Here is a 22,720-nt window from a genome sequence, read left to right as displayed (position 1 = left end):
ATAATTCTGTCCCTGTCACCCAGAAGCAAGCAAAACCCAGAATCCACGAACGGCTGTCATTCTGGGTCACGGCTGTCTGGGGTATTTAAGCAATGGGCACACGTGAGCACATGTGAACACAAGTGAACACACGCTCTGCTGGCTCAAATCTCAGCTCCGCCAATCACTGTGCAGACTTGGCCAGGTGACTGGGGACCCAGGAGCTCCTTCATCCAGACAAGGGATCACCGTCCTTTGGGACCTGTCTGGGCACTAAGAAAGCACCTGCTTGGCAGAGCGCCTGGCACCTCACAGGACCTTGATGGGACCCACACCCCTGCACCTTTCCATGGTGGCCTCGCCTCCCGGGCTCTCGGTGCTGGGCTGCCCTCTACAGCCCCGAGGGCAACACCACCAGGAACAGAGAATGCGGGTAACAGGAGGCGGGCACACGAGAGCAGATGGCCTCTGCCCTGAGAGGAAGAACGTGGCAGTCCAGCTCATGCAGCATGGCAGCCCCAGCAGACGGAATAAACAGCCACGCGTGGTGGCTGAGCGTGCTCTTCAGGTGGCCTTACTGTCTCCCCAGCCACCCACGGGGACTCCACCATCACCCCATTCACATGGTCCCCCATGGGAGCTGGAGAGGCCAATGCACACCTGCCCCGGGACTCGCCCCAGCCCCGGTCCTGCCTCCACGGTGCACACGCCCTTCCCCCACCCCCAGAGCACCCAGAGGCCCGCCTGGCCTTGCCGCCCCCAGCATGACTTCTGATGCCCGCCCCTGCCCCATTCCAGGCGCAGCCCCCTCCCCTCCACTGAGGAGATGGAGCCTGTGACCGACCATGCTGACAGGCCGGGCTCTCCTCCCAGCACTGGCCAGGCACCGGGACTCTCAGGTCCCAATGTCCGAAAAGCTGCGGGGTTGACCCACAGGCCCCACAGCCAAATACCACTGAGTGGCACCAGCTAAAATGTTACTTGATGCCCAGGGGGCCACACACCTGAGCTCCACTCCCAAAGGCCCCTGACACCGGCAGTGGTTCTCAGAACTGAGAATAAACAAGGGACTCATAAAGTGGGCAGTGGCCCCGCGGGCCTCCCGGGAGATGTCCCTCCTGAAAGATGGCAGAGCTGCCTGCAGTCAGTCTAGCCGGGTGAGAGCACCCCACCAGGGCCAAGCCACCTGGGAACCAGGAAAGGTCACCACTGGCCTCACGGTGGCACCTGGGAGGAGCAGAGGCAGGCTGCCAGGAAGGCAATTTTTAAATGTTAGTTATTGTGATTAAAAGAAAAAAAAGCTGTAGTCTGACTGTGTCCCCACCAATTTGTATGTCGACTCCTACGCCCCCAAGTGGCGGTGCTGGGAAGTGATCTGGTCATGAGAACGGAGTCCTCAGGAACGGGGTTAGCGCTTTCAGAAAAAGAGTGCACGGACCTCTCACCACCTCCCCACGTGAGGGCACAGCGAGAAGGCAACAGCCCTAAGGGGGCCCGCGCCCGCCCGCCCGCCCGCCCGCCCGTGACCCAGGGTCGGGGCTGGCCTCCCGAGCCCTGGGCTTTGAGTGCCAATTGTTTCTGAGCTGCCCAGCTGGTGCTATTTTGTCACAGCAGCCTGAGCGAAGACTATTCCTACTTTTTTTCACCATAAATGTTCAGAAAATATATATGGAGAGAAATGTGATCCCACCACCCAGATTACCTTTGTTAATGTCTTTTATATATATAATTCCTCTTTACTACAAATAATATACATGTAACTTGCTTTTTTCACTCAACCACACTAAAAACTCTTCTCCCCAAGGGCATCAAAGATTCCGTTCAGAAGACGCATAAACACACCTGCTGTTGGACACCTAGGCAAGCCCCAGACCTTCGCCTCTCTCCCCTCGTGGTGGCCACCCCTCTAGGGCCATCCACTGACTCTGGCCCTGACACAGCATGTGGAGGCTGAGCCAGGGACCGTGCTACCGTCAGGACAACTAATGCGGACATGGCCAGCCCAGTGCTCCTGGAGAGGCCCCGCCCATGTACACCCCCACCTGCCGCCATCACACGCCCCCCTTTTTCCAGCCCCACGCCGCCACAGGAGAGATGGATGCAACGCAATGTCTTTGCTACAGATTCCAACATCCGCCCATCACCCATGCCCCGCCGGCCCCGCTGCCTCTCGTGGACTGTGCGTCCTCCTTGCTGCTACTCCGGCACCCTACCTTGTTTTTGAAGTAGACCTCGATGGGCATGATGAAGCCAGCGTAGCCTGACTCCTCCACTTTGTACGGGGGCTCCTTGCACACTAGAAAGAAAGGGAAAGCGCACCGTCAGTGACCGGCAGCAGCAAGCACCTGCCCTCCTTGCCTTCTCTCTGGGGCTGAGCTGGCTGGTCCAGAGGCCAGCTCCCAGGAGCGGAAATCTCAGGCCCCATCCCATGTCAAAGGGGTCACAGGGGACAGAAGGAGCTGAGCAGGAGAAAGGTGACCCCGCCATGCCACAGTGGGAGAGCGGGAAGGGGAGTGAGAGCAGCTGAGCTAGAGCTGCCAGAGCCGACGGCTGCACCAGTCCAACAGACTCACGGCAGTGAGCAAGGCCTGGCTCAGGTGCCAGGCCTGGGGCCCTGGCCTGCCAGCAGGGCAGCACACTCTGCTGCGCCCACCTCCTTCCATCGTCCACTCAAACACTGAGATTGAGGCCCCGGCTGGGGTCAGGGACACGACCCTGAAAGATGAAGATAGAGATTCCCTGGTCTCAGCTGGGGCTCGCCTGGGTTCCACCTTAGCACCTAGCAAAAGCATTCCCAAGTGACAAGAACAGACTCGTTAACCCCAGAAATATAAAAATAAGGAAAAAAAAAGAGGAAGAAGGAAGGAAAAAAATAAAGAGACTAAGAGGAACAGTAAAATACAGGTTACAGTAACCTCCTGCAGTCTCACCCTCCAGGATGAACTGTCAGTGTTTTGACACGTATGCTGATGTCAGTAACGTGAAAATACTGTCCTCCCACTTATAAGAAAAAAATCAGAACAGTACAGATTAAACCCCCCTGTCCCCCACCGCTCCCTCTCCAGAGGCAACTGCTTCTGGGAGATAGGAAAACATCCTGCCAACTGTTAAAACCTTTACATACATCTTACTACACAGGCAATTCTTAAGTGGGCCAGAAATTGCTGGAAAATAATGCATGGAATATAATGAAATGTGACTTTTTAAAAATTAAAACCTTGTAAGATTAAAAAAGAAACTTCAAATATCATAAACCTCAAACATCTCACGTATCTATGCAAACAAAACCGGCGCGGAGGGTGAGTTTAGAATAACTAGAGACCCTCAAGGCCAGTGCTGGCTGGAAGCCTCGTGCAGGACCCCAGGCTGCAAACCGCAGAGTGGGGGGGGACTTGAGCTTAGGCTCCTGGAGCCCCCACTGGCCCCACAGACAGAAGCTGCAGGGACAGACACGGGTGTGAGCCAGCTGTGGCTCCAGGAACCTCCCCTCAGGGCCCCCTCTGGCCACCTGCCTCCAGCCGGGCTCCAGCCCCCTCCCCGCCTCCAGCGGGGCTGTCCCAGCTCCAGGCCCCCGCCGCGGGGAAAGCTCCCAAGGACAGGGCCTTGCACGTGGCTGGGGTTCGAGGCTTGCTCAACTGGACTGACTTCCCCACCAGGGGAAACAACCATGGGCCCAACTGAAGCACAGCCTCCTGGGGGCCAGCAGTGACCCCAGCTGGGCACCCTGAGCACCATCACCTGACCTCCCCATCTACATGTGAATCACTGTTGCTACCAAACCCAGCAGTGACTGCATTCAGTCATTCACCCCTCTGAGACCCACATCTGACAGTGTCAGGTGCTCGATGATGACAAAGGCCAAGGGGACACCTCCAGTCCCCAGGAGTAAGCTCGGTCACCCTCAGTCTGACCAACAGCCCACCGGAAGTAAGGCGTGGCTCTGCCTGTTAGACCACAGGAGGTTGTCCAGGCAACCTGGAGACACCATGGGGGGTGACCTCAGCCCCAAATCTCTATTCTAATCAGTCTCCTGCTCCTCAGACGTCCTCCCATGGGTGCTGGATGGGCACCTCAAATGCAGTCCCCCCAAACTGCCTCTTCATTCCCTCTTAAATCTGCACCTCCCCAGTGTCCCTCAGCTCCGGACCCAGGCTGCCCACCAATCACCTGAGGCCCCCAGGACACCTCAGCTCCTCCCTCTCCTGCAGCTTGCTGTCCCCAAGCACCATGAAGTCTTCCTCTAAACATCTCTGGACCACACCTCCACCTGGTGCCTGTGCCTCCAATCCAGCCCAGGCGCCATGCCTCTCACGGGGGTCTCTGCCCAGCACCTCACCAGCTGGCCTGCCTCAGGCTCACTCAAGGTATCTTCTGCAGGCAGGATTGTTCTGAATCACAAATCCATGCCTCTTGATGGCTCCCCACTGCCCTCAGGACTGACTTCCAGCCCACTGAGGGGGCCTGCAAGTGCTCCATCACCTCCAGCCCCATCTCTTACTAGCCCATCCTCAGGTCCTAAAAGCCAGCCACACTCTCAGATCGCAGATCACCTCCTCTGGGGACCCATCTCTGAGCAGCAGCCCCTGCTCTGGGAACCCCCTTGCCCCCCACGCATCCTGCATGTCTCACTCACAGGACTTCTCCTGCTTACTGTGTCCATCTTCCTCAGTCCTACCTAAGCTCCTTCTCACTTAGTGTGACATCCCCAGGGCCAAGACCAGGGCCAGACCTTTTGGAGACATTCAACAAGTACTGCTGAGCGGGCCACATGTCATGCCTCTGTCAGGTCCTCTACTGAAGTCAGAGGCAGGTCCAGGAACAAGGAGTAATCTGGACAGGGAGGCCGGGTCATGGCCCATCTCTCCCCGAGTCTCTCCCGCTGCATGAACGCTTTCCCCAACCCCACCAACCGTGAGCGCACTGCAGTCTGCCCTCTGTGTCCAGACTCAGCACGAGACCACACACCCAGCAGGCACCTGAATACTTGCTGAACAAATCCGCACGTGGGAAGAGGAGTAGAAGCAGAGCAGGGAGGAAGGGCAGCCTAAGCTCACTGCACAACCCCCAACAGAGGGCGCAGGCGAGGGGGCGCCAGGGGGCTTGCCCGCACACCCCACCCCTGCACCCATCTCCTCCCCACCCACTCTCAGTCTAAATCCCTCAGCCATTAAGGCCCGCATCGGGGCCCACCTCCTGACAAGAAAGGACCTGGTTTCCCTGGACTCTGACCTCTGGTCACTTACACCCACTGAGGGCAGTTATCTTTCCAAGCATACGTGTCACCTCTGACCTTGATCACTCTAACAGACAACAAACCCCTTCAAGGAAGGGACTCTACTGAGCGTTTCTCAATCTCTCTGAAGGCTTATCACACGACAGGCATTCCAAGACCGAAAAACATCTCATCCTTTCAGAGATGGGGCAGAGGGGCCAGAGGACAGGCTTCCAGATGCGCGAGACTGAGCAGATGCACTGGCCTGCTGTCCCCCCTCAGGGCCCACGGAAACCAAAGTGATCCCAATACGATACAAGATAACCAGCAGAGTAAAGAGGGGAGGGAGGTGATGTGAGCAGCCAAGAAATTTCTAGAAGGCAGAAAGTAAGTGAGAGTGTGCCGGGCAAGGAACAGGAAGAGGAGGCTGCAGCCCAGAAGGCAGCACGGGTGCCGCAGGGCAGGCGGGAGCCTGGCCAGAGCCAGAGCCCCAGCAGGAGGGGGCTGTGGCGTCCACAGGCCCCGTGGAGGGTGGGGTGGGGCTGGGAGAGGAAGAGGGGGGTGACTAATGGCGGGAACAACAGTCCTGGGGGTCCCTCCCGTCATCGCCCCCACCCTGGCACAGGCCGTTTCATGCCTCCTCTGGGAAATCCAGATGGTTCCATGTCTTGCGAGAAAAGTCAACCATCTAGAGGAGGCGAAAGCTTATGATGTAAAAACTGGACCCCAGAGTAAAGCCCTCCTCACTCAGGAAGTTTGGGGGCCCAACCTCCCTAACCAGAAGCCCACTGGTAAACAGAACCCATCCTGCCCTAAACAGAGCACTCAATACGCAATCCCACCTGGAGGAAAGAGACCAAAGAAACAGGAATACTCTGCAGACCACAAGAGAACTTGGGAAAAAGAACAAAAAATAGAGCCAATGTCCTCAGATTCAACATGCCCAACAAATGAAAACAAGATACTTTTCAAAAGGAAAACTAAAGAGTAAGAAAGGGCTCTTAGATATTACAAATATAGTACTTACAATTTTTTAATTCAACAGAAAGGTCAGAAAATAAAGTTGAGGAAATGTCCCAGAATGTAGAGCAAAAAGACACATTCTTTTAAAAAGGTGAGCCACACAAAAAAACTCAGCAGATGAAACAACTGTCAACAGTGGCTACTATTTATAAAACACCTACTGTGTGTCAGGCAGTAGTCTCAGCACTTGGTACAATATAACTCATGTAATCCTTCCAACAACCTTATGAGGCAGATGCAACTGTTCCCACTTTACAGATGAAAAGATTTAATTACAGAAAAGTTATATAATAAGCATCCTAGAAAGAGAAAACAGAAAATAAACAGATGGAAAGAAATTGTCAAAGAAATAGAAGAAGAAAACTTACAGAGCTAGAATGAAGGACACCAAGTGTCCAACATGATGAACAAATAAACAAAAAAGATCCCAGGAACAATGTCATAAAAAAAAATCCTGTATGTTTTCAGAGAAAAATCAAAAAACAAACAAACAAAAAACAGGTCACCTACAACAGAAGGAGAAACCAACAGCTCTGGACTTCTCCGAAGACAACGAAGCAGTTCTTCGGAAGCTCTAAGTGATAGTAATTCTCAAACTAGACTATTATTCCCAACTAAACCTCCATTCAAGTGTGGGCGCAGGACAGCAGCACTTCAGATATATTGAGAGCCAGAGTTTACTCCCCACATACCATTCTTTTGAAACTGCTTCAGTAATTAATCTCTTGGGATATTTCCTGAGAAATTACCTAAGTAAGACAGGAAATAAACCAAAACATAGGGTAACAGGTAAATCCCCCCAGGATAATAGTAAAGTCCCACAGAGATGACTGAAGAGGCGGCCTTGAGAGGAGCCAGCTCTGATTAGAGGAGGAAGAGACCAGAATGAAATATCCAGAGGGGGAAAAACTCCACCGAATAAATGGAATGATGCAGAGGATGGGAAAAAGGCGAAGCACCTCTGATGAAGATGCAGCACAAGCGGGGAGAAGAAGCAAAGGGTGTTCACAAAGCCACGGGCCAAACATGAAGCAAAGTAAACAGGGCCAAACTTTAACCAAGGATGATACAAAGGGCCCATCTGACCTTGACGTGACCTTGAATGTTCTCCTTGGAGTGGCCCAGAGTTCACAGAGAGGATCCGGACCAGCCCAACAGTGGAGAGAGTCAACAGTCAGTGCCCTTCGCTGGCTGCCAACTTCTAGACTTAATCTCCAATCCTGGAGCAGAAGCCTCGAGATTTCCATTGAATAACCTTAACAATGTCAAGTGCAGCTCCCAGGAGGAGGGGTGTAAGGCTCAAGGTGCTCCTGCCCTTCTCTTCCCAGGTGGAAAGTCAGGAGACCTTGGCCAAAGTTGACAGCGCTGAAGAATCCATTTATTCATTCAACAAATATTTAGTCAGCACCTACTGTTTCCTTTCAGCACCAGGGACACAGCAGCAAACTGTATGGCAAGACGGGCGATGGAGGGGGTGATGGACAAGATAGATAAGTAATACATAAGACACTTTAGCACGATGCAGAGAAAAATATAACAGACAGAGGCTAAGAAGCACGCGGCTGTGTGGGTGTGTACTGAGCAGAGAAAGGGCGCGCGAGCCGGGCAGGTGAGGGCTCCCAGAAAGGGAGACAGAGCCTCCGTGGAAGGCCCAAAGTTAGGCGGGCTCACCTCACTCACTCACAGAGACAGTGGCCGCGAAACATTATCACTTAACACGAGGAGAGGAGATGGTGGGTGAAAGAGGTCCCAGCTTAGGAGAAAGTCAAACCCTCCATGTTAATAAGTAAATAAAAAAAAACTTTTAATGTGAAAAATCTAGAAATAAGAAGCAAATGGGCTTCTACTGCTTTAAAGTGTTAAGGCAGGACATAACCCAGAAAGGACTAGAAAGGTTGTCCTAGGGAGGTTTCACTGCTGACGGAATGGGAGGTGGAAATGTCCCACCTGGCCCATCTCTGCTGGGTGTGTTACAGGTATATACCTGATTTACAAGACACTTTTTAAGCACATAAAGTATCATTTCAGAGGCTGGGGCAGAGTCCTGTAAGAAACTCACTGGATCCTTCACCTGATCCATTTTTCCTTGACAACAGTGAGTAGGCGTTTACATTTGACAGGCGATGCAGCTGCCCACTGTGTACAGGCTGCACGGACACACTGCAAACAAGCGCGGTTCAGCTACTAATTTAAACTCTGAAGGCAAACTGACACTTCACAAGAGTGAGCTCCACTCAAAACCCAGTTTTCAGACACTGGGAGACTGAAGGATGTGCCATTTCCACGTGATCACGAACAGGTGCCTGGGCCTCTCTGGACTCTCAGTTTCCACATCTACCTGGCTGGGATCCTGGGAGGCCCTGTGACGCAGAGCGGCCAAGAGCACAGTACACGGCACAGAGCGAGTGCGGGACAAACAGACGCTATTAGTATTACTTTGAGCAGCTGTTTGGTGATGGACCTGGAGGGGAGGAAGATGAAATAAGCAGGTGGGTGGGAATCATCATCCTGGGCCCTCCCGGAAAGAGCAGGGCGAGGGAGGTGGTGAAGGAACTGGAGTGGCAGCTGCCTGAGAAAGCAGGCGCCCGCGCCAGGACAGGGCACTGTGAGACCGCTGGCGCCCAGAACGAAGGGGCGTGGCCCAGCGCCAATAAAAACAGGCAGGCCCCGCCCACAGCACGGCAGACTCCACCCCCAGCGCGCTCCCGGGATTGAAAGCGCAGGCAGCTTAAGACCCCTGGGCCTGCTCCCCATCTGTAAAAGAGGGTCGTGGGGAGCAAGAAAGCGGCTTCTCAGCAGGACGAGCCCGGTAAGTGGCATGTATTACTGTTACCAAGAGGTGCTTTACAGACACCTGCTATTGTCGGTAACCAGATCTGCTCTCTCCAAGGGGCTCAGAGAGGAAAGACGGAAAAGGGGAGAAGATGAAGATTCAGGAAAGGAGAAACAAAGGAAAGGAACAGCTGAAAGCTGACGGAAGAAACCAAAAGCAAAAGAAATGGCTACTGAGCCACTTAGGAATCTTGACTGCCTTCCCTTCTGAACCAGGAGTTCCTACTTCGTAGCACTCGGGGTCTCCCTGCTAAACGGTAAGACGCTGGCTCTGCCTCCTTCCAACTATGGGTAGAGGGGTCAGGGGCCCAGCAGCAGCTCTCCCATCCCTGAAGCACTTTTCTGGCAAACAGTCCTTCATTCCTTTATCTACACAACCACTGAAGAAATATTTATTGGAGCCCGTGAGGTGCCGGGCTTCACGGGGTGGGGGGCCTGAATGGTGAAAACAGCTGACATGCCCTGGCCCCCCAAGAGCTCACAGGACAGCCACAGACTTCACTCCAAATTCCCCGTCAACTTCTCCAGGCAGGGCTGTCCCGCCCCGCCCGCTGGAAGAGTTCCCGCCTCTGCCCGGCCAGACTGCGGCCACAGGGAACCCAGTTCTTTGTGGACCTCACAAACAAGGCTCTGTGCTTCACAGACGGCAGTCCGAAGGGGGGAGCAGGAAAAGAAGGCAGGAGCCACACAAGCGACTTTTCCAGTTTTTGCCCCCCGTATCACAGCTTCTTGAAAAGGCATCTCTCATCAAACATGGGCCCAGTAAGCTACGTCCTGATCACTCAACAGGCAGGCGTCTGCCACCCTCCCCACTCACTCCCTCCTCTGGACGCTTCTCAGCCCCTCAAGTCTAAGTAATGACAGTGGCAGACACTGTCACTACCTCTGCTGGGTTTCCTCACGGCGAGACCCATGGCTGAGGGAGAAGCAGGTGGAGGGCAGAGGCCTGTGGAGGATCAGAGCAGGGCTAGCCTGGCTGATGGGCTCTCACCTTGTGCTGAGGGGCCGCACCCGGGGACAGGGTGACATGGGCCTTTCTGGGGACAGCGGAAGAGGCTGGTGCCAGCCGGGGCTGGGGCACTCACCGCGCTTGGGCTTGGGGAAGCTGTCGTGCAGCCGGAAGACCACCTTCTCCACGAAGTGCTGGATTTCACACTGCTCGGGACCGCGGACGAACACCATCCAGTCATGCGTGAACCCCTCGGTGGTGGGCTTCTTGCGCAGTTGGGCGCGGTGTCCCAGCTCTAACTTGACCTGGACAGTGCACTGGGGGAGACAGAAGCGGGCACGGGGTCAGTGCAAAGCCCAGAGCAGGGCCTACAGAGCACAGGAAATGCAGGAACTCCCCAGGCCCACCCAAAGCGCGGGAAGAGCTCCCTGGGGCACGGGGCCTGTGTGAATGGCTTCCCACACTGTCCCCTCTTCCCAGGGACTCCACTGGGTCCCTGCATCTCCTCCATCGTCCTCCCCTTGCCCCTCCCCAGCCTGCCTCAGGGCCTTGGCAACTGTGGTTTCCTCTGCCTCAGATGATCTCCCCCAGGCCTTCTCAAAGCTGGCTCCTTCCTGTCACTGAGGTCTCAGCCTGACTGTCGCCTCCTCAGGGAAGCCTTCCCTGCCACCCAGTCTGAAAGCACTCCCTCATCACTCTTTATCACGCTGACGTCTCAGCATTTCCCACAATCGGAAATCATCCCCCTAATGGTTTTCTTGCTCTGCTCTTATGCTGGCGCATCGAAGGTGACTCGGTGCAGAGTATTAACCCTCACCATGATCTCCAGGAATACAACAGAGTGACCTGTAATGCAATTACAGTCGTCCCTCAGTATCCCTGGGGGACTGGTTCCCAACCCTGAGGATACCATATCAAGATCCACGGGTGCTCAAGTCCCTTACATAAAATGGCTTAGTGTTGACATATAACCTGCGAACACCCTCCTGCACACTTTAAATCACCTCTAGGTTACTTATAAAACTGGTACAATGTAAATGCGAGGTGAGTAGCAAATACATGTAAGCGCTACGTAAATAATTGTTGTGACACTTTTCAGCAAATTCAAGTTTTGTTTCTTGGAACTTTGTGGAATTTTCTTCCTGAATATTTTCGATCCACAGTTGATTGAACCTGAGGAAGCAGACCCACAGATGTGGAGGGCAGACTGTATACCTCGTTCTATGAACGAGGAAACCAAGGCTCCATGAGGGAGCTGCCGAGCAGCACCAGCAAGGTGGCTCAGCTAGGGTGGGCCAAGCCCAGGTGTGTGTGTCACTCCCTCAGTCACTCTGCCATTCTGGCCAACCCACCCAAGTCCGTGATTAAAGTATTTTCATTCTCCATTGTCCCACAAAGAGCCTTCTGGAGAAACAGAGAGCCTTGGGGTCACCCGAGTCATCTGCACACACGCTGGCTTTCCGTTTTAAAATTAGAATAGTGTTTCACAGTGAGGCTGGGAGGCAGGCATGAAGCCACCTGGGGACAGGGGCTGTGGACCCGCAGCCTGGGCGGCCAGGCTCCTTTCCTTATGCCCGTGGATCCGAGGCAGCACACACCAGCACCACTCCACTCCACAAGCAGCCATAACACTTCAAAGCTCCCGTACCACCGAGGCTGGCCAAAGCCACTGTTAGGGACCTACTGCACACACCCACACTGGTCTGTGAAATCCTCCCCAGACTTCACACAGATACAGCCTGACACCTAGTATCAAAGTCAACAATGTTACAAAGAAAGCACAGGCCAAGTGGACACTTGCTCCTAAGTGCTAAGATAACCAGGAGCAAGTTGACCGGCGACGTGGATCCCACACCTCCCAGACCAGAAACCTCCCACTCGCGCTTTCCACCCTCCCTCTCACCGCCTGGCCCCGGGCATCCCTGGGGCCACAGGCCCACCAGTACCCGCCTCTTCTGTGGAGCCAGAAACTGCATTCAGGCCCAGCCTCCTCTCGCTGCTCAGTCACCACCGGGGACACAGGGCAGACAGATCCTATCGCTTGCCCAGCTTCAAAGTTTTTGATGGCTTGCTGCTCCCTCAGACTAAACTCCCCAGGCCTCAGCACACCTGCCGTCTCCCACCTGCGTCTCCTCCAGTATGAGATGCTCATTTTCACTCTCTCGCCAGAAATCGGAGAGGATCTTGCAGAGCCTGTGTAAATGTCACATACATAAGGCCCCCCACCACACACACGTGTGTGCTCACACACAGAGAGGCTGTTGCTAAGTTGGCAGCCGGACTTCCAGGCGCAGAACTGAGGAAGCACAGGAAACACACACCCCTCCACTCCAGCTCAGCCAGACGCTAGCCATCCTGGAACACCCCGGGCGTCCGCTCCCATCCACCTTCGTGTCCCTACCCTGCAGCCCAGGGTGCCCCATGCTGACGTCTCTGCTGACTGCAATTCCACTCGCCCCTTAAGCCCTGGCTGAGTGCTACTCTCTCCAGAGCCCTTTCTGACCGATCACCATACTGGGAACCAACCAGGCCTGGGGTCTCCAAAGCAGTCAATGTACAACCAACTCCATGGTGCCCACTTCATCCCGACCCTGCACCTCACCGTCCACTGCTGTCTCCGGGGGCCACATCTCACTGTCCTTTTAACCTCTATGCTGGAACCATGCTGCACAAGGCATCAGCAACACTGAATTTAACTAAAGAGGCTCCCTAGATCAGTGAGTTCTAAGCAGTGCATTCCAAGAGGGAAGGGCCAAGATGACAGATAAGGACAAGGTGGTCTCTACATCTGGAAGAGCTGGCAGGAGACCATGGGTACTTAGCAAGCCAGCTGTGACAACAAGGCAGAGCTCCCCTCTGCCCGCACAGGATGACAGTCCCCATGAGGCTCCTAGGGAAAAGAACAGGGACCGCCAGGACCGGTCCACTGGTGGGAGGGGTGGGGACTGGGATGGAGCACTTAGATTGGACACAACAGAAATTACAGCCCAGCACATGCAGGTGATGGGTTCGAGGACACAGAAGCTGAGTGAAGGTGTCCCAGCAATTGTGCACAGTCTGGGCTGAAGGCAGAAAAGGACAGGCAGACAACAACGAGCCCGCTGGGAGGCAACCAAAGGAAGTGGCTGGAAAAGGGGCCCGAAATGGGAGAACTGGGAGGACTCAGGGTGGATGGAGGCGAGACCAGGAGACCCAGGCAGCTAGGATGCCTCGTGGTGGCTGGCCGGGTGGGCAGAGTGAGGAGTATGGCGACATTCGAGGGGAAACACTCACCAAAAACTACAGATGAAGGACTGAGTGTCTGGATAAACAAGTAATGTTCAAATCAACCACAAGCTTCGATCTGAAGAGCGATGCTTATGAACAACGTTCAAGATAACAAATCCAAACAATATTTACATAAATCCAAATAGGCTGTAATCACCACACACACTTACAAGTGTGTAAAGAACACTGTCTGCCCTTCTCTCAGACCTGTTTTCACATTGAGGAATCGGGAGACAATCCCTGGACTGCGGGGAGGGTTACAGGTGGAAAATCAGACACGCATAATCACAACAATACACTGGTACTTTAGAGTTAATCCCCAGGTGATGAGATGTCACCGCAGATCCTGCTGTTCACCAGCCCAGCCGCCTTCCCAGCATTTCTGATCACGTGGGGTTCCTACCTAGGGCACACGAGCGGCAGAGCAGCGATTGTGAAAGAAGGGAAGACCACAGTTCCATCCAAGGGGGAAAATGGAAGTGCCAAAAAGACACTCTGAAGGCCAAAGTAAACAGGAAGGTTCTGAAGTGCGATGGGTAATCTTTGCAGCCGGCAGGCCGTGCCCAGAGCTCTGCCCGGGCGGCATCTCTGCCCTGGGGGCTGGTGCCAGCTCAGCCTTGACACCGCCCAGACCCCAGGTGCCAACAACTGCACACCCTGGGGCACTCAGGAGAGGCAATCTCCCCCGAATGCTAGAATCTTCTAAGAATTAAAGATGGTGGAATAACACAGATTTGGGGACACTATATTTGAAAAGAAATCACTGATTCAGTAAGACATTCAAGCTACACTGAGCCGGAGGCAAGCAAAGCTGAGCCCCGTGAACTATTTTGACTTGTCAAGTCCCGGTAATTTATTACACGGCTCAGCCAATTCCACCTCTGAGGATTCTCCCCCCTTCTTCCTGACTCCACCTGGACTCCTTCTCCGTCCATCAGAACCAAAGGACTGAAGCAGATCAGCGAGCTGTTTCTCCAGAAGGGCGCCTGGCTCGGGAGGCTCACTGCCGGCTGGGTTAGTAAGCTCATGGCTGTCTTGGAGTGATGAGTCTCACCTGTCCCGTGCCGCTGGGAGGCACTCGGCAGAACCTCCGGAGTGGACGGCAGGAAGTGGCGCCCAGGGCCCGGCCTCAGTCACCACCACATCCCAGCATTTGGGGGCCACTTCGCCACCCACGCCCAGAACAAAGGGGAACATTCCAGGCCAGCTCTGGAAAGAGTTAACCATTTTAATTCTGGAAAATCATCCCTAAGACCTGCAACAGAGATGAAGCAGAGACTCGACGGCTCCAAGGGCCATCTGGGGACAGTTACGTCTGGGCTGAGGGCCCCAGCTGGACACTGCCCCCTCTCCAGGCCAGCTGGCAGCAGGCAGTTTGAATCCAAGGGCCAGAATCCTAAGTCCTGCAAGCCAGGCGAATGGACCCCAGAGGGCGGCTTCCCGGCCACTTCTTCAGGAAGGAGCACAGCTCCCTCCAGGTATGGAGGGGGTGGGGTAGTGGAGACAGAGAGCCAGCCTGGGGCCAACAGCAACTCCCTCCCCAAAGTCCTTTCTTTCCCAGATCCTTCCGGCCCCTGCCCTCAGCCTGGCCTCTGAAGGCAGGTCTTTAACTAGTGAGTGCATCCGTAAGACTTCCCCAGATCTTCTGGTGGGAATTCACTTCAACAGATGCCCTTTCCTCTGGGAATTCGCACTTCACCAAGTGGCATAATTATGCCTGAAGTTTAGCTACTGCATCTAATTCCCTCAGATGCTACAATCCCTCCCCTCCCCTCCCAGGAGGGGAAAGCACTGAAAAGTCTTTTCCCTCATCAGCCTGAATTGATTCTGCCAAGTCCAACTGGACCCCAGCCTGGGGAGCAGCCACTGAATCAGAATGTGAGAAAGATGGGGAACGGACAGATATTCCTCCATGACAATCCTCTCAAGTGAGGACTGCCTGCCCAGGGTCAGGGCCCTCTCATGACAGTGGCAGGAGACCCTGGTCCTCTAAAGGCTAGCACACAGGGGCTGGTGGTCTGCCCTGCAACTCTTCTGCCTCCATCTAGCCTCATTCCTTTGACCCAGGGCAATAAGATTAATGATAAAGGGACAAGAAAGGGCTCAATGAATGTGTCACTGGAAAGTCTCCAAGGATAAGTGTATAGCCCATGAGGATATGTACACCCACCCACAGTCCTTAGAGCTGTCAGGCTGCTGGGAAGCCTGACCCTCCCCAGGCCTGGCACAGGATGTATACTAAACATGCAGGGAACGCCCACAGATGTGCAGCGGATGCACACACAGCTGACGTGAGGCTGTCTCCAGATCTCCAGGAAGCAGTCTTGGGAGATTCTGAACACGAACAACCCCAATAAAGGCATCTGTCACCAGGCCAGGTGGGCCTGGTGACAGAGGGAGTGATTCCTTTTATTTAACCAACAGTCGGTGAGGCCAAGTGCAAAACTTTGCATTAGAAACTACGACGGACATAAAAGAGATCAGGACTCTGGTTCCCACTCTCAAGTACTTCACAACGTACTTTCCAATTTTAAAACCTGGAGGCTCGACTTTCCAGGTGATAGTTGCAGAGCTGGGTGGGGGAGGAGCCCGTCACCCATGTCGGTGCTCTGCACCCCTCCAATGTTCTCTCTGCTAGGTCGGGGAAAGAGCGAGAGCGACCTGAGCACCCCACCGGGCCTCAGTTCCTTGTGGGGCCTTCCTGGGCCCGCATTTCCACATCTGTAAAATGGACCCTCACTGTTAGAAACAAGCCTCCCTTCCAGAGCAACAGAGTATGGCCACGGGGAGCTGTCCCCAAACCCAAACCTAGGAGAGCCTTCTGAAAAGTCAGCAAGCTCAGTACAACTGTGGTTCAGCTGGTCGGCCACCCACCTCGGGAACCGGGCCCGATGGTTCTGTGAAGGGAGGACTCCCTGGTCCTTTGGGAAGAGGACCTCCCAGATGCTGACACCACCTCCAGCTCCTTAGGCGACCCCTGCCCCATCCTCCTTTCCCATTTTTCCAGCATCTTCTCAGTCTGCAACCACACTCATTCCCTCCCCACCATCTTTAGAGATAAACCACATGCCTCCCAGTCATGATCCCTGAGTGAGCAAAGACCTGCCCCTGCAAATACATCATCCCTCCTCCCCCCAAAAATACAAATCTCAAGAGGTGGGGGACTCAAACAGGTGGGGTACAGTCAGAGCAAAAGGAACCAGAAGGACTTTCTCCTGGGAGCCCAGAGCAAAACGCGAAATCCCCCTTCTCAGCTGGACCTGAAAGTTCTAGAGAATATAACGGGAAGGGAAAGAGAACCAGAGCCTCCCAAAGCAAGCAGGCCCTCAGGGGAAAGCCCTGTCAGTCCCCATCACACTGAGGCTGTTCTAGTCTTGGGGCACCGGGGGAGGAAAGAGAGGCTGATTCAAAGCATTATTCTCACACCAGAAGTCACGCTGGACCACTTACAGCCCGCTCACCTATTGGGACAAAAGACACCGTTCTCTCCTGTCTCCCCAGGGGCTGCTGTCCCTGTGAGGAATGGACACAGTTCCTGGGCCTCTCCCAAATTTGCATGAAAACACAGCCAGGGATGGAGAATCAGACTACGGGGCGGCACATACTTTCCTTCGGGGACAGGTTTCACTTGCAAATACGTGTGCAGAGATCCAGACCAGCGCTGACCTGCGGACCTGCTGCCTCGGTGGAAATGCGTTCTCTACGCTGACCCATAATGTGGCTGGCACCTCAGTAGTGGTGACTCCCGGGCCCTTAAAATGTGGCCAGTGCGACTGAAGAACTGACTTTCTCATTCGGGTCCGTTTAAGTTGAAACAGTCACGAGAGCTTGAGGCTGTCGCACCGGGTGGCGGTGAGGTCGCTCTCTGGCCCTGGGTGCTCACCACCTGGGTGCTCAGCACCTCTGCAAGGCCACCGTTTCCCTCTGTCCCAGACCAAGACCACCAACTCTTCTCACTGCTCCATGTACAGGAATGACAACCACCCAGAGAGCCAGGGCCCAACACATCACAACAGGGATGGACACACTTGGGCCTAAGACATGTCCCCGGGGGACCGGAGGGTGGGCCGAGAGGCAGGAGCCACATTCTAGGCCTGCGGGGTGCCCAATGAGACTTTCCCAGAGGTGGGCTTAGTTAAAAAAAAGTGGACACTGAAGGTACATTTCATTTTCTTTCTTAATACAGATCGGAAGCAACAAGCTCTGCCCCTTCAAGGGAAAGGAACTCACACCACACCACCATTCAACTGTCATAAACGATTCCTTACCTCTCAAAAGAAAGGTACAATACCAAGGCTAAAAGGGAAGGAAATCATGGCAAGAGGGCGCCACAAGCACAGGCCTCAGCGATCCACGGGCAGCTGGACTGGGCAGGGGGGAGGTCTCCGTCCCCCACCCCTGAAACCCGACTGCCACACAGCACCTTACCAGACAGAGCCGCCTGAGTGGCGCCAGCAGCCAGGGACGCCCCAACCTGCCCTCACTTACGGTGGGGATTTCAGTTGCCACCCCCACAGCCCCATACCGCCTTTCCTGGCCCTACGCCCCTGGGAGCCAGAGGCAGCAAGGGAGAATGAAGAAATAAATGATCCAATCTTGGGGGCCGCAATGGTCCTGGGCCTCAGGAGGTGAAGGGGTTTGGGGACCCAAGAGGAAACAGCACAGAGCTGGTGAAGGAGGAACCAGGGGTGGAGGGCGGGCAGAACAGCCTTAGGTTCACCAGGATTAGCTCCAGGTTTCCAGATCAAAGGGAGAGGAGCTGTGGGGAGAGTTGATGGAGGCTGGAGAACACCTTGGGTTTGCAGCAAGGACTTCGATGGAGGCTCCAAGATGCTGGGGAAGGCAGAGAAAACGAGGTGTGTTGGGGGGAGAGGGTAGTGGGTCACAGTCTCAGCATCGGACTGGGGGATGCTGGGAGGAAGCAGGTGATCCTAAACATAAGGAGAGAGGCACAGGGGTTCTGGAGAGACTGCACCTCTCTGAAGGGAGGATAACTGAGGTTAAAGGAACTAGACTGAGAAAATCTGGACTGTGGGAAAATGTGGGGAAGCGTAAACCAGGGTCACGGGTGCAAAGAAGGCCTAAGTTGAGGGAGTGAAGCATTTGGTGTCTGCAAGGTTTGTGGGCTCCAATGCAGAGCAGAAATTGTCCCTGGGCCCGGTCAAAGAGGAGAGGGTCTGAAGGTGAAGAGACAGCCCCCTGAGGCCCTGGGGTCCACGGGAGAGTGGCCAGGGCTGAAACCAGAGGGAGCTGAGGCAGCAGGGTAGGTCAAAGGAATCTGAGGAAGACAGGCCCAGGTCCAAAAAGGCAGATGCTCAACGCAGGCCTGGGTCCTGGTGGGAAAAGACCCAGGACCCCGCCAGGGTTTGAGGAGAAACAGGCGCTCAGGTTGAGGCAGGATCAGAGGGAACAGAGGGCACAGGCCTGAAAGAGGATGACGGGAAAGGTTAGGGTGGGCCTGAGTCTGCGGGAGGAGGAGGCTGCAGACTGAGGTCCCAGGAGTACTGGGAGGGCTCAAACCCCAGCAAAGGTCAAATGTAGAGAAGAGGCGGCAGGCTGAGGGCTCATGGAGTTTGAGGAGACTCAGGGCCAAGGATCCAGAGGGGGAAGGAGACACCAACCGGCTCTGGATTTAGAGAGGAAAAGGGGTACAGGTCGGATCTGAGGGATCCCCGGGGGGTCTGCGGGGACTCAAGACTAGGCCAGGGTCCCGAGGGATGTCCCGGGGGGCTCTATGTCGGGCTGGAGTCACAAGAGGAGTCCCAGGGGGGTCTGGGCCCGGCCGGGGTCTCGAGGAACGACCCAGAGGGTTCTGGGCTGAAGTGGGGTCACAAGGGGCGTCCCACGAAGGTATGGGCCAGACCGGGCTTCCAAGGGGGGTCCCAGGGGGCTCTGGGCAGCTGGGGGCCAGGATTCCCAGCGAAGTCCGCGGCGCTCCGCCCCGGCGGGGGTCGCAGTTGGGGGAGGGGCGCCCCCGCCCCACATAAAGGCCCGGGGAGCGAAGGGCGCGCACAAAGCGGGGCGGGCGGGCGCCGAGCTGGGGCGGGGAGGCCGGACCGAGGAGGGCCGGGCCGGGCGGGCGGGGAAGGGAGGGAGGGAAGGAGGGAGGGGACCGGGGGTGCGGCGCGGGCTGCGCTGGGGCGGCGCGGCCGTTCCTCACCTGATTGTCCATGGCTGGCGCCCCGCCCCGCCCCCGGGCCCCGCGTCGCTCGCCGCCGCCGCCGCCGCCGCTCAGCGCCTCTCCGCCGCCCTCATTGTCTGTCAGGCGCCGCCGCCGCCACCGCCGCCGCCGCCGCTCCCGGCCGCCCGCCCCGCGGAACCGGAAACCACCGCCAGCCCGGGTCGCTCACCGACCGCGGGCCCCCGCCGCCGACTCGGGCCCGCCGCCCCGACTGCCAGCCGGCTGGGCCAATCGGCGGCGCGGACGGCCGCTCGTGGGGCGAGACTTCCGATCTGGCGGGGGCCTGCCGGGCTGCGGTCGGAGGGACGAAGCCCGCAGCCAATGGGAGGCCAGGACGGGAGGGGCGGGAGGAGGGAGGGAGGGAGGCGCGAGGCGAGCCCAGCGGAGGGGAGCGCGAGGTGTGCGCCGCACGTGGAGGGGGGCGGGGGCGGGACGGGCGCGCCGCGCCTGCGCATTGCGGCCCACAGGGGCGCTGCCTAGTAGTCAGAGCATCCCGGGGCGCCTCCCCGGGCCGGAGCTGAGGTGGCGGGTTAGAGCTCTAGGGAAGAATCCCCTGGGACACTTTTGTTTCCTGGCCACGTGTTGCTACTGTGTGATGGAATGAACCCTGGGCTCTGGAACTGCAGATTATTTTTCCAATCCTGGATCTGCACCATGGCCCGCCCGGTCAACTCCCTTCTTCCCCTGAGTCTCGGTTTGCATCTGTAAAATGGAGACAAACAGTACGGTGTGATGCTAGTCCACGTTAATCCGAATGATACACATTCGAAATCTACATTGACATAACTAAGAAGTTCACCATCAGGAGATTTATCATGCTAACCCCTCCAAAAACCGGTTTTTAGTTTACTCATATTGATACACTTCTGTATCAATTGTAAACTGTATTTAGATCGGACGTAAACATATCACCCCATCTTTTTCAGGATCCTGTAAGCCACTTGTCTCTTGGATATTGGAACTTCTGCCTTTGATTTGAGGTCCCCTGAGTAGTGGTTTTTAAATCCTTTCTTATAATTAAAAATTAGGGTTTTCTACCTGGGTGTTTTTTCCCCTTCCATTTCTGATGTAAGTATCAGCCAAGTATTCATTAGGTTGTGTGGCTGGTTGCTTTGCTCTGAATAACAGCGCTAGAAAATCAGTAACTTTGGAATGGAAAGAAGTCCAGACAAAAACTCTGAAGACCAGACCGCTGTCTCAGTACTGAGCAACACGGTACCTTTTCATCTAGGGCGGGGCGAGCTGGTGCGTGGGTTGAGGGTGGGGATGGGCAGAGATTGGAGCTCATGCTGAGAAAATAAGCAGCAACTCTAATGTGAGTACAACCTTAATTTTTTTTTAATCCTATAACTGGATATAAGTAGATCAGCAGTTCTAAGTGGATCTTGAAACAGCAGGTTCAGCATCGCTAGGAGCTTTGTTAGAAATGCGAATTCTGGTCTCCTGGTCTACGGAATCAGAAGCCGGGTGTACGGCCAGCTTGGGAAGAGGGGGCACAGCAATTTGTCTCTGAAGGAAGCTTTCCATGAAGACCCTTTGAATCTACAATTGCTGGGAAGAGGAGCTTCAGGAACGCAGCCTCCTCCCCTTTACTCAAACGGGAAATTAGCCTTAGGTTACATTCTGAATTGTTGAGGGTTTTCCAAATTGCATCCCTGGAACTCCCACTAGATCAGGTGTAACCCTCTGGGCATCAAAGAGAATTATAGGGAAATAACCAAAGTGTCCAACAATGGATGAATGTATAAACAAAATGTGTTCCATCCATACAAAGGAGTGGTATTCAGCCTTAAAAGGGAAGGAAATTCTGACACCTCCTACAACACGGATGAACCTTGAGGACCTTATGCTTATTGAAATAAGCCAGACACAAAAGGACGAGTGCTATATAATTCCATGCCTATGAGGTCCCTAAAAGAGTCAGATTCATAGAGACAGAAAGTAGGATGGTGAGGCCAGGGGCTGGGGTGGTGGTGGGGGAGGATGGGGAGTCCCTGTTTAATGGAGACAGAGTTTCACTTTGGGAAGATGAGAAAGTCCTGGAGATGCGTTGTGGAAATGGTTGCCTGACAGTGTGAATGTACTTCATACCACAAAACTATGCACTTAAAATGGTTAAAATGGCAAATGTTATATACTTTTTTTACCACAATAAAAAGATGGGTCATTTGACACAGTGAACATATAAATATACATGAGTCTATAATGATATTGGAACAACAACAAAGCGTATGTGTCACCTTTGAAGGTGACAATTGTATGAACTCCTTGCTTAGCAAGCCTTTACAGCATGAAACCAGCCCAAGTTGATGAGAAAAGAAAGCCCTTCTTATGGAGAGATGCCAGCCAATAACGTTAAAAGAGAACAGAGAAATCGCTATTTTATACCCCCTGATGAACTAATCATTGCAGACGCTAGTCATCAATGGATGCTCAAACCGTTAACCGAAAGACTGTTAGAGGACTGGATACTATCATGTCCACCAACGATCTCCTCCCAGATTTCCTCCCAGAAACAAAGAAGGGAAAAAATCACTTGACCGTGGAAACACCATACCACGGCCCCCTTGGTTCGGTGACCCCTTTTAGCGGCACCGCAGTAGGACGAGCAGTAATGGGAAACACACAACACCAAAAACGAAGTGTTCTTGCCCCCAAGGTTTAACTCTAATCTAATTATACCTTTAGTTCCAGTTTACGGCAGGAACGCAAGGGACAGAGGAACATGGGAGAAGACACTGTGGAAAGCAATCAAACCCAGAAGGTGGAACTCTCGGCAGCCTGGCTTCCCGGGGTCGACGGGATATACGGAAAGAAACGAGAACAGCCCAGAGTTCAAGGAGATGATACCACAACCAACTGCAGTGTAAGGTCCTTCCCTGGATCTGGGGTCTGAACAAACCAGCTGGGTCAGCTGGGGAAATCTGAACTTAAATTACATTAGATTATACTGAAATTCATATTTGGTTGGGTGTAATAATGGTATTACAGTTGCGTAGAAAAAAATGTCCTTATTGTTCAGAGATGCGTAGGGGTGAGACGCCGCCTTTAACTTGCCTTTACGGGAACACTCCTATGCTGTTGGTGGGAACGTATTTAGATGCAGCCATTAGGGAAACCAGTATGGAGATTCCTTTAAAAACTAAAAATAGAGTTACCAGATGACCCAGCAATCCCACCCCTGGGCATATATCCAGAGGAAACTCTAACTCGAGAAGATACACACACCCCAATGTTCACAGCAGCACTATATACAATAGCCAAGACATGGAAGCAA

General features: G+C 54.4%; 1 protein-coding gene across 3 annotated transcripts in view; it reads right to left on the bottom strand.

Moving 5' to 3' along the window:
• Positions 1–19,674, bottom strand: part of MLLT1 (MLLT1 super elongation complex subunit) — a 57,110-nt gene extending 37,436 nt beyond the window's left edge. The window contains exons 1-3 of one of the 3 annotated variants that reach the window (XM_072947848.1): positions 19,423–19,674; positions 10,132–10,312; positions 2,193–2,275 (exon numbers count right to left, since the gene is read on the bottom strand). In XM_072947848.1, coding sequence (XP_072803949.1) covers positions 2,193–2,275; positions 10,132–10,312; positions 19,423–19,434 — 276 coding nt within the window. In that variant the 5' untranslated portion in view covers positions 19,435–19,674. The remainder of the gene's footprint in view (positions 1–2,192; positions 2,276–10,131; positions 10,313–19,422) is intronic. The other 2 variants (XM_072947847.1, XM_072947846.1) reach the window with 2 other exon arrangements.
• Positions 19,675–22,720: the final 3,046 nt, after the last annotated feature.

The sequence above is a fragment of the Vicugna pacos genome, chromosome 22 (genome assembly GCF_048564905.1).
Source record: "Vicugna pacos chromosome 22, VicPac4, whole genome shotgun sequence".
Classification (NCBI taxonomy): Eukaryota; Metazoa; Chordata; class Mammalia; order Artiodactyla; family Camelidae; genus Vicugna; species Vicugna pacos.
Note: the sequence above shows the minus strand (reverse complement) of the source record. Positions and strands in the feature narration are given on the sequence as shown.